Source organism: Sorex fumeus, unplaced genomic scaffold, assembly GCF_029834395.1.
Source record: "Sorex fumeus unplaced genomic scaffold, SorFum_2.1 ptg000073l, whole genome shotgun sequence".
In the NCBI taxonomy this organism is placed as follows: Eukaryota; Metazoa; Chordata; class Mammalia; order Eulipotyphla; family Soricidae; genus Sorex; species Sorex fumeus.
Window position 1 is genome coordinate 3,940,196 of NW_026606130.1, and position 12,390 is coordinate 3,952,585.

The window sequence follows — 12,390 nt, forward strand, 5'->3', positions numbered from 1 at the left end:
CATTAAGTCCTTGTGTTTCTGGGCGTGTGGCCGTGCTCAAAGCTTAACTATGATTTTCAGAGAGAAACGTTAGGTGGTTTACTTCCCATGGATCACTTTGTATATAGAGAGATGTCGCGCGGCCACATAAGCGGCCGCGCGGTTTTCAGGAAAAGTCCTAGTTCCCGCATACTCGAGCTGTGCTTGTAGAGGTTTCTGGTCACCGGGGTTCCATCTGGGGGAGGCGGGATGCGGTACCTACCCCATCTCGGACTTCCCGATGATCTCGGCTCTTTTTGGAAACTGTTTTTTTTTTCCCCTTCGGGATCTGTGGATCCCGCCCTCCATGTTGTTCTTCTCTTCAGCTGAATGCTGTCCAAGAAATATATTCTTGAACTCAAGGAATTGTTAGTTCTGTGACAGATGCAAGCAGTGTGTTAACAAATATTAGAACGTGGCTCGAGAGAGAGCTCAATGGGCTAGAGTGCATAATTTGCATGTAGGAGACCAATATTTGATGCATAGTTCTACATGATCATCCACCCTAGGAGCATTGTTTGAGAACCACAGGATGTGGTCCCTAAGAATATCAGTGTGTCCAAAAAAAAACCCCAAAATATAAGAAGAAGAAATGCAAGATTAAGAAGATAAAATGTATCATTAAGATGTCTGTTGGGGGGGGGGGCGCAGGGGCTGGAGTGATAGTACAGCAGGGAGGGTGTTTGCCTAGCGTATGGCCAACCTGAGTTTGATCCCTGGATCCCATATGGTTCCCCAAGAACCGCCAGGAGTAATTTGTGAGTGCAGAGCCAGGAGTAACCAGGAGTAACTCCTGAGAATCACCGAGTGTGACCCAGAAAATCAAAAAAAGAAAAGGAATGTCTCTTTTAGAACTGGAGAGATGGCTCAGATAGCATGCATGCCTGACAAGCAGAAGGGCATGAATTGGATCCCTAGAACCTCATTGCCTCCCTAGAACTGCCTGTTAGCCCTGTTAACCCCTAGCTTTGCTAAGGAATTTTCCCCAAACCCAAATAATAAACATACCACTTTTGTGCATTGCATGGGCCTGATTTCTTCAGCCGTTTAGTCTCTTCATTCTGCCACAGTGTTGGGGCTGGAATGTAGACGGGCTAAAACTATACAGTATTTCACAATTTTATGGGTGACTTAAACCTCTGCTGTCTTCCTTTTAGTTTGTGCCCAGATTTGAATATATTTTTCCATGTATTCATTATTATTATTATTATTATTATTATTATTATTTCCCCCTTTTTATTGATTCACCGTGAGGTACAGTAACAAAGCTTTCATGTTTGAGCTTTGATCATACAATCATCAAACACCCATCCTTTCACCAGTGCACGTTTTCCACCACCAAAATCCCCTGTGTCCGCTCCCCATTTCACACCTCTCCCTGCCTGTGTGGCGAGACAATTTACACAATACTCCAATATTCTCTTTCTCTACCTTTGGTTACCTTCGATATTTTGAGATCAGTCCCACGACCACTCATACCTGCTGAAAAGGCACTGCTAGACAATGTGTTTTGTATTGCTTGTTATGGATACAATATAATGTCGCACGGTCGGGAGAGTGGCTGTGCACTCTAGGAATTATCAAATTTTAATAATTAAGGTCTGGAGAGATTGCTGCAACAAGTTGCTTGGGTCCAAGATTCGTTTGTGTGTCTCTGGATCATGGCCGTGTGGGAACTTACATAGATGGTGGCCATATGTGGGCGTCATCTCAGAGTCCCATCAGGGCAGGGAGAAGGAGAAGGGCATACTCCTCCCATATCCCATGAAGCCTGCATTTGCTGCCACCACCACCACATACCTGGAAACTTTTGCTGAGTTCTATAATATGGTGGCCACCGGAATTGTTAGGGGGCAGGTGGAGGGACGGCACCTGCCTCCATCTGGAGTGACCGGGCGAAAGTGACCTATTGCAAAGTCCAGAGCCATCTCTGCAGCAAGTTGTTCAGGTCCAAGATTCATTTGTGTGTCCTGTTCCATATATTCTTACCCAAACTTAGATTCATCTTTGAAGGAGTCTTGAATGGTGGTACATCATCCGAGTTATAACAATGTTTCCAGAAGTCTTATCAAGCAAACTATGCTAAAACGAGCCCGATGTAGCCTGGACTGTAACTAGATCATAGTAAAGTTCTAGTATTCAGGGTTATAAAGAGATCATGTCAGGCTATATGAAATTCACTGCTTGGGTTTTGCTTCTGCACATTTTATTTCTAAATGTAGCCAAAGAACAAGAGGTGACTGATTTCGAGTGTTCTTGTGGTAGTTCTGAAGTACTCTTATTTCCCCAGTTGGCTCTTTGGTATATGTTTACGATTAGACTGTTTAAATGGTATTACATATTTTCATTTTGTTTTGTATTTTTCTCTGTTGAAAGATTAAGGTTCTTTTCACTGACAAAATTACGTTTTTTCATCTTCTCAAACTCTAATTAAATGCCCACAGTGTTTTAGTGAATATAAGCTCACTTTATAATTTTATTTTATTCCCCCCACTTTATTTAAATATCATAGTTTATGAAGTTGTTCATGATGATTTGTTAAAGGCATTCATTATTCCAACACCAATCCCACCACTGTTGTCACCTTCCCTCCACCATTGTCTTCACTTCCCAATCATCCCTCAAGCCTTCCCCCATAACAAGCCAAGAATAATTTATTTTATATTGCTTGTTACCACGAAGTGGCTAACAGAATGATCTAAAAATGTTTCCATAGAGAAAAACTTGTGAAACTTGTAGTATCTCACCATGGAGACATTAAATTCATGTCTGGGGTTTTTCTAAAGTGTTACTTTAAGTTGACCTTCTGTGTTAATGTTTTTGTTAGTTAAGATTGGTTGATTATATGTAATATCCCATCCATCTATTACTGTGGTGTCAGTGTTAATAGCTATTGGAGCTATGTTGTACGGCTATGAATGCGGCTGTTCAATCCAGGAAATCCAGAATTCTTAACTGGGCGGTCTGGCTGGAGTTAAATTTTTAAATGGACAGTGGTGTGGGAGTGGCTGCCTTGACTTTGGGCAGGAGCTGGCCAGCCCCACTCTGTCGTACACCAGAGGTTTCAGCTGGGAACAGGTATCCGATAAATTTTTTGCTGGTAGGTGATCTCTTTTGAGATTTATTTGAGTCTCTGGAACACGGCCGGTAGATGAGCTTACATGAGCATGGCTGCCAGGGCTTCCTGAAGTAGAGGGAGGTGGGAGAGAGAGGGAATCTCCCATCCTCGCTCTGAAAAGACCTGGAGTTTTTCAGCTACAGGACGCATGTACCTGATCAATGTAATTTTAAAACTGCAAAAATTTACATGGGAATTAGCAATAGTAGGGGAGCAGAAGCAGAACCTTCCACATTGTGGCTTTCTTTTGTCTTAATATTTGGATAGCTGCTAATGGAGAAATAAGATTTTAAATGAAATAATGATCTTAGAGGGGTTTTGGGAAGCTAGAAAAGTGTATTTGAAAGTAGAAGAGAAAAGAAAAGAGGCTAGAGGGTTTTTTCCCCTTTAGCAGATTATAAGTCTGCTTAAGAAACAGATGAGCCAAGAAGAAAACACCCAACCCCATCAGAAAATGGGGCAATGAAATGAGCAGAAACTTTCTCAAAGAAGAAATCTGAATGGCCAAAAGACACATGAAAAAATGCTCTTCATCACTAATCATCAGGGAGATGCAGATCAAAACAACAATGAGATGTCATCTCACACCACAGAGACAGGCCCACATCCAAAAGAATAAAAGCAATTGGTTTTGGCATGAATGTGGGGAGAAAGAGACCTTCTTTCACTGCTGGTGGGAATGCAGATTGGTTCAGCCCTTTTGGAAAACAGTATGGAAGCTTCTCAAAAATTAGAAATTGAGCTCCCATTGACCCAGCAATACCACTCCTGGGAATATATCCCAGAGAGGCAAAAAAGTATAGTTGAAGTGACATCTGCACTTGTTTGTTAATTGCAGCACTCTTTACAGTAGCCAGAATCTGGAAAAAACACGAGTGCCCGAGAACAGATGACTGGTTAAAGAAACTTTGGTACATCTACACAATGGAATACTATTCATCTGTTAGAAAAGATGAAGTTATGAAATTTGCATATAAGTGAATAAATATGGAAAGTATCATGTTAAGTAAATTGAGTCAGAAAGAGAGGGACAAACATAGAAAGATTGTACTCATTTGTGGGATATAAACAGAATGGGAGACTAACACCCAAAAAATAGTAGAGATAAGTACCAGGAGATTAGCTCCATGGTTTGGAAACTGGCCTCACATGTTGGGGGAGAGGACAGATTAGATAGATAAGGGAACACCAGGTAAAGGGTGTTCTGAGGACCCACTCGGGATGGGAGATAGAAATGGATCTATCTCCTATCTATCTATCTATCTATCTATCTATCTATCTATCTATCTATGATGCTGAAAGGTAGACCAAACATGATGGCCACTCAAGACCTCTTTTGCAGACCACAACACCCAAAAGGAGAGATAGAACAAAAGGGAAATGCCCTGACACAGAGGTGTTGGCGGGGGGTGGGGGACAGGGCAGGGGTGGTGGGAGGGATACTGGGATTATTGGTGGTGGAGAATGGGCACTAAGTGGAGGTATGGGTAATCGATCATTGTGTGACTGGAATGCAAGCACAAAAGTTTATAACTCTAATTGTACCTCACGGTGATCCACTAAGAATAGAAAAATGAACAAATTTAAAACAGTAACAACAAGTCTCACAATGGAGACATTACTGGTTCCCGCTCAAGCAAATCGATGAACATTGGGAGAACAGTGCTACTACCTTAAAAATTATATATATTTTAGAGGTATAATTTCACAATACCTCAAGATGTATGTTACAATACCAGCTCATTATCAAAGTCTCACAATATAGCTCTACAGTATTTCATTAAGCTCCTCCAAACTTTCTTCTACCTCTCTGATAATATGATTTCTGTGTTGAAAGAAAAAAAAGAAACAGATGAGGAAGTTTTGAAAGCAAGGTTAAGACAAGGGATAACTTACAGATATAACTAGTTTCTAAGCTGTTCCCTATCAAATACGGTTTTGATTCTATTCAGAATTATACTCTTCCATATAAATATTTTGAACAATTTATAACATTTGATTTAGTTTAATAATGTATCACATTTGACTTTCTTTCTCATAGTCTATTCTTAATTCTATACTCCCCCGGGCTTCAACATCTAAAGAGGTTGATGCAAGTCTACTTTCAGTTATTTCCTACCCAGCCTTTGCTGTAGAGGACAACCAGTTGGTAGAACTCACCAAACAGGAGATTATCACCAAGCTTCAGGTATGTCTGTTTGTGTCTTTTTTCTTAGGGCTATGACTTTAAGAGAAATTAATATATTTTGGCCCTTAGAATATATCAATGATTTAAACAAGTGATCAGTATGTTGCTATCATCAATAACAACACATATTGACATCATGTATGTACCATCTGTTATAGTTCACTGAAGAGTATGGCATCTCTGTGGTAGTTACCACAATAATATGTAATATTACGACAAAAGTAAATTGAAGGTCATTCTACAAAAGAACTCATGAGCACCCATAAAATGTGTCATGGGGATTAAAAACAAGGAAAGAGGAATGGCTGCTACAGATTAGAAGGGACTAAGGACATGACGACTAAATGCATGAGATCCTGAATTAGGTACTAGAAATAAAGAAGCAATTAACAGAAAATTAGTGAAATCCAAATAAGTTCTATATTTTAGTTTCAGTTAATGGTGTCATACCTAGGTTGATTTTTATTCTGTTTTCATATTCTGTGGTTATGGAAGATGTAAATCTAAGGTCCAGTGGTTGAAGAATATTGCTCTGTAAAAGTTTTCAACTCATCTTTATGTCTCAGAATATTTCTACATGAAAAAGATTATTTCATTTTTCAAAAATATGTTTTCTGTTTTTAAAGGTGTAGTTTATTTCTGTGTGAACTGTCAGCGGGCTTAGGAATTATGCTATCAGATTTATTATAATACTAGAAATTCTGTTTTAGGGAATAATTTGTCAATTATCTACATTAGATCACATTGCTGAAATCAGTTTCTGCTTCTGGGCTAGTTTCAAGGTTCTTTGTTTAGTTGTATTTTATGTAATGGTGTCTGTATAGCTGATAGGTTGGCACATGTAGATACTGAAGAGGATATAATTCTAATTAACAATATGGCTATAGCAATGTACAACTTTCTGACCTTTCCCCCTATATTTGCAGGGTCGTTATGGTTGCTGTCGTTTTCTCCGAGATGGATATAAAACTCCTAAAGAGGTAGCTTCCTTTTTCCCTGAAAATTAGGTACAGTGGTGCCTTCTGTCTACAATCTCATTTAGAGAAAATACTTACTTCACTGATGGTGCTGTTCATCACTAAATAGGATGATGAAAGCTGATATTTGCTACTTTTGTTGGACTTAGATACCAAGTTTGGTTTGTGAGTGTTTCTGCGATAAATAAAATAGAGGAAGGTGCAGTTCTTCCATCTCTTACAGTCAGTTTAAGGAATGCGCCACTGATGATGTTGGAAAAAGTGGATAAAAGGTTAAGCAAATGTAGGAATATTTTCATGGTAACAAAAATTCCCCAATACTTAATCATTATGAAGGGAAAAGTTTTTCCATAAATCTATTTCTCTGGTTCCCTTTCCACCTATTGCAGTTAGAAAATTTTAAACATTATATGGGCTGGAGCGGTAGCACAGCACTAGGGCGTTTGCCTTGTGTGCAGCCAGCCCGGCCGAGCTGGGTTCGCTGAGCTGGGTTCGATTCCTCCACCCTTCTTGGAGAGCCCAGCAAGCTACTGAGAGTATCTCACCCTCATGGCAAAGCCTGGCAAGCTACCCGTGACGTATTCAATATGTCAAACACAGTAACAACAGGTCTCAAAATGGAGATGTTACAGGGCCCGCTCGAGCAAATCAATGAACAACGGGAGGACAGTGTCTTGTTTTTGGTCTTGAAAAGTTAACTTCCTTTTGTTCCACTTTTCCTCCTTGTACTGGGAATGTGACTCAAGTCATAGAGCACATGTTTTGCATGTATAAGACCCTCAATTTAATTCCTAGTTTCACATGTACCCACTGAATATAGCTGCATATATCCCTCACCAATCCCCAATTCTTCTTAGGATTCTCAATGCGGGTAAAGGAAGTACTATTATAGGGAACAAGTCATCAATAAGAAGCACTGTCATGGACCCAGAGATATTTCAGTGTTAAGGCTCCTGCCTTGCAAGCCTAAGACCCTAGGTTCAATCTCTGGTACCATTCTTCATGCCACTGTGTTCCTTGTGGCACTGCTAAGATTGTAATCCCCAGTATGGCAGTAGAGTGTGTGATTTATAGCAGCACTGCAACTCAGTGACCAAGCACATACTATATCCAGGTTTGGAAACCCCAACAAGCCTTATTCACAAATGTGTATGTAATTATTATAACTAAAATGTGAACAGCCCCCACCCAATTCTGTCAGCATGACAACTTAAAGTGTGTGAGCACACCACAGCCATGTATGTATGACCTCATTGTCAGAGCAGTAACAAGGGGGAGCGAAGGGGAAAATAAATTTTGAGGGGAAAAAGGAACTTGCATTGACATTACAACCCGAAAATGATGAGACAGATTTTGTTTACTATATTTTTAACAGGATCCCAATCGTCTGTACTATGAACCAGCTGAACTGAAGTTATTTGAAAATATTGAGTGTGAATGGCCATTGTTCTGGACATACTTTATCCTTGATGGGATCTTCAGTGGCAATACTGAACAGGTAATATGCCAGGGCAGAATGCTCTGATATTTTCCTCTTTAAATTAACATAAAGCTGTGCCAATCCTGTGTCCAAATGCAAGAGACTACAAGGACAGGGCACCAGGTTAAGAATTGGGGAACTAAGTTAATTTTTCTCTTTTTTTGCTGGCTTCACTAGTAACCAATAAAGCCCAAATCAGTGGCTTCTCTGTACATATGGCGCAAATAGTTTTTCTCTTTTTAGTGAGGAAGAACAAAACTCTCAATTTCTTTATGTTTCATAAAGACTTGTCACAAATACAAGTACTGAGCATATTTTAGTTGGGCTATAATGAGACCTATATTCCTAAAAGATCATCCTTCTCTGCATATGTATGAATAAGAATTATACGGATTATAGAGTTAAAAACACAACACTTCAACGTTTGTCAGCATTAAGTACAGTGACAAGAATCTTATAAAAAATACCATCACAGCTTTATATATATTATATTAATATACATATTAATATATATATTAAGTGGTCAAGATATATCTGAATACTAAATAGGACCACTTGTCCCTTGGAAAAAGATACTGAAGTTTGCTTGTGTACTTTTGTTCCTGTCAACTCAAGTGCCTAGTTCCTTTGCCCAAAATAGGAACCAGAAGAAGAGGACAGGCAAAGGAGATAACATAAGAATGAGCACAAAGGGCAAAAGGACATAGACCAGTATAGAAAAAGAAAAAAAAGGCCAGAGAGATAGTACAGTGGGTAAGGCGCTTGCCTTGTGGTAGCTAACCCAGGTTTAATCCCTGGCATCCCAAGCACCTCCAGGAGTGATTCCCGAGTGCAGAACCAGGAGTAATCCCTGAGCATTGCCGAATGTGGCCCCAAAACAAAACTAAAAGAAAGGATGTGAAGTTAAAAAGAAGGGTAGACACAGACTTGTGAAGCCAGGGTGGCCATGAGAAGATGGCAATTTGGGATTATGAAGTGGTGGAAGGAGGATTATCTGAATTGAGGTGGAAAGTTATAACACCACGTGGGGATGGGGCTAGCTCATTGGCCTGAGTTGTGTGTGTATATGGGGTATATATCTGTTCTGTGTATTCTTATGTGACTCAGAGGCAGATGTGAAAGTTTCATGATGCTTAAATTGTTTCTTAATATATTAAACACAGTAAAACAGCTTTTTGTTTCAAAACAATAATAGTTTCAGCAGAACTGATTTCCACCATAAATTATACTTTTAATTTTTACTTTTTATGCACTACTATTTGCTGTGTAGCAAGCTATTAACCAAACTATCTAAACCTGGTCATAAGTGAATCTTTATTTGTAGGTAAAATTCAGTTTTAAAAGCCAGTACATATAAATAAAATAAACTTTACTTAGGGTGATAAATTGTGGATAAAACCAGACCTATGTATGCAGACTGTGTTGGGCTCACAGATCTGGATTCACACTTGCATTATAGTCACGCACTCACAATCTCTTTGAACCTTAATTTCCTTGTCAAAGGGCTTTAGTGTATGTGTACCTACTTGGATGATTATTAGAACTAAATGCCTTAAAGTCTGCAAAATTCATAGTGTAATGTTTGTCCTATACTGAGCATGTAATAAATGCTGCTTCCCTTTCTTCACATCTTTACTTGATGAATATGCTCCTTTTCAATAGGACACTTTTAGCTTCAACCCTCCTCTAGGTCCTCAAAGAGTAATAGTGTTTTATCCTTTTATCTACAGGTTCAGGAGTATAGAGAGGCTCTTGAAGCAGTGCTCATCAAGGGCAAAAATGGAGTTCTTCTTCTGCCAGAGCTGTACAGCGTTCCTTTTGACAAGGTGAGACTTGATCATGTTATAGTATGGAACCAGGAGAAGAGCAGTAACTTAATAGGACTGCCTTATTTGAGTTAAATAACTCTTCAAAATTTTTTATAATGTATTGACTTTTTGGTTTTGGTGCCACACTAGTCAGTGGTCAGGGCTTACTCTTGGCTCTGTGTTCAGGATTCACTCCTGGAGGGCTTGAGAAATTGAACATGGATTGGTCACATGCAAAATAAATGCCCTGCCCACTGTCCTATCTCCAGCCCCCAGTTAAATAATTTTTAATCTTCTGGCCTTAATGGTCTAAAATGTGACTTTAACACTGTAGCACTGTTCTCCCTTTGTTCATCGATTTGCTTGAGTAGGCACCAGTAATGTCTCCATTATGAGACTTGTTGTTACTGTTTTTGGCATATCGAATACGTCATGGGGAGCTTGCCAGTCTTTGCTGTGCAGGCGGGATACTCTTGGTAGCTTGCTGGGCTTTCCAAGAGGGACAGAGGAATCGAACCCCAGTCAGCCACACGCAAGGCAAATGCTCTACCCGCAGGTATGGAAAAATATAAATATGGTTGTATTTCTTTGAAATAAATTTTTTAGAAGTTTTCAATTACGGCAGTTTCATAGTGAGTCAAGGGCAAGACCAAGCCATTGTTCCTTTCCTGCATTATTAAAAGAATTAGTTAGGGCCAGAGGGAAAATACAACAGGTACAGCACTTTCCTTGTGCACAACCAACCCAGGTTCGATTGGTTGCCTGAGCACTGCTATGAGTGATCCCTGAGTGCAGGGCTAGGAGTATGACCTGAGCACCACTAGGTGTGATTCCACCCCCTTCCCAAATAGCATTGGAAAGATAGTCTTCCTTTCTGGTGGAGATGCATAGAATAAATTCCAAACAACATAAATTGATTTACCTGAAGGCTTGTTAGAAATACAAGTTTGAGGCCCTATCCACCCCATTAGATCAGTTCCTTGGTTGATTTGCACGTACATATAGGTGATATTGATGCGGGATGAGGGCATTGTCCTAGATTGTATGTCAGGTGCTTAATGTTTCAGAGCATTTCTGTATATTACTTTCATAGGATAGGAATCACAGTCTATACTCAGCCATCTTGTTATCTGGTATCCTTTATTGTTTGCTTTTGGTACTGGGGATGAAACCCAAGGCCTCATGTATCATCTAGCTCCTTAAATATATTGCCTCCCAATGTTGCCTCTTTTCTTTCAGGTTGATGAAGAATATCAAAATCCCCATACTGTGGACCGAGTGCCCATGGGCAAATTGCCTCATATGTGGGGTCAATCTCTGTACATCTTAGGAAACTTGATAGCAGAGGTAAGTGGTAAGCTTCTTAGTTTAAGTCCCATTTGTTTATAGCTGCTTTTACTTGTTTGGTCAGTGGCATTTCATCATTAAAGATACCTCTAGCTTCAGTGTCATGGAGAATTCTGCTTATATTTTCCTCTATATACCTTATGGAATCAGGTCTGATATCTAGGTCATTAATCCATTTTGATGTTAGAAGGAGGTCTGAGTTCTTTTTTTTTTCATGTGGCCAGTTTTCCCAACCACTGAAAGCTGGAGAGGCTTTCCTTGCTCCACTTTATACTTTTTGCTCATTTATCAAATATTAATTGACCATATACTCGAGAGTCTACCTCTAAGTTTTCCATTCTATTCCGTTGATCTGAGCATCTGTCCTTTTTCCAGTACCACACTTTTAATTACTACTGCTTTCTAGTACAGTGTAAAGTTGGGGAACGTGACATCTCCCATCTTCTTTTTCACGCTGCTTTAGCTGTTCCGGGTTGATTTATTGTTGCATCTAAATTTCAGGAATGTTTGATCTCTTTCTTTGGAAAACATCATGAGTATACTTATAGGCACTGCACTGAATTTGTGTATAATGTTTTGGTGAGTACTGACATCGACAGTGTTCAGCAGTTTTTTTAAAATGTATTTTGCTGGTCCCTCATTAGGTGCATATATGTTTAGGAGTGTAAATTCTTCCTGATGGACATATCCCTTCATAATTAAGAAATGGCCCTTGTGGCTTTTGTTGCTTGAAATATTGCCTTCCAACCTTTGATTTTGGGGTTTTGTTTGCCCTTACTGTCCAAATGTGCTTTTTCTAAGCAGCAGGGGTTGTATTTGATTTCTCATCCATCCTTCCTTCCACTTTGTTTCTCTCAATTGGTGCATTTAGGCCATTGGCTTTGAATGAGATTATTGTTACAGACTTTTGTGTCATCTTTCTGTAGAAATTTGCTGTATTTGTGAGATTTGTCTTAGAAAAGCCCTTTTAGTTCTTCTTGTAAATATAGTTTCAAGTCTATGAAGCTCCTGAGCTGTTGTTTGTCAATGAGGTTGTGTATTGTTTCTTTAAATCTGATTAAGAGTCTGGCTGGGTAAAGTATTTCTGCTGAAGCATTCATTTCATTCAGTTTTTAAAACTACATGCCACCATTATCTTCAAGCCCAGATGGTCTCATATGGTAAATCTGCTTTAAATCTTAATAATACTCCTTTGCATGTAATTTCTCTTTGATCTTTCTGTTTAAAGTATTCTATCTTTATGACATTCATCATTCTGATTAGGCTGTAAATTTTGAGTACTTTTATTTTGATATCCTTTAGCTGATACCCTTCAAGCCTCTTGGATCCTGGTGCCAGTGCTCTCTAGCTCTGGTAGCTTCTCAGCAATGATAATTTTGACTGTTGCTTCTTCATGAGTATTACCTTCTGTCCCTCTGGGACCCCGATGATTCTTAAGTTGTTTTTCTTGATTT

At 39.4% G+C, this 12,390-nt stretch overlaps 1 protein-coding gene across 1 annotated transcript in view; it reads left to right on the forward strand.

Moving 5' to 3' along the window:
* Positions 1-12,390, forward strand: part of PHKA1 (phosphorylase kinase regulatory subunit alpha 1) — a 204,120-nt gene that overhangs the window by 49,368 nt on the left and 142,362 nt on the right. The window contains exons 8-12 of the mRNA XM_056130113.1: positions 5,178-5,324; positions 6,251-6,304; positions 7,677-7,799; positions 9,512-9,607; positions 10,829-10,936. Coding sequence (XP_055986088.1) covers positions 5,178-5,324; positions 6,251-6,304; positions 7,677-7,799; positions 9,512-9,607; positions 10,829-10,936 — 528 coding nt within the window. The remainder of the gene's footprint in view (positions 1-5,177; positions 5,325-6,250; positions 6,305-7,676; positions 7,800-9,511; positions 9,608-10,828; positions 10,937-12,390) is intronic.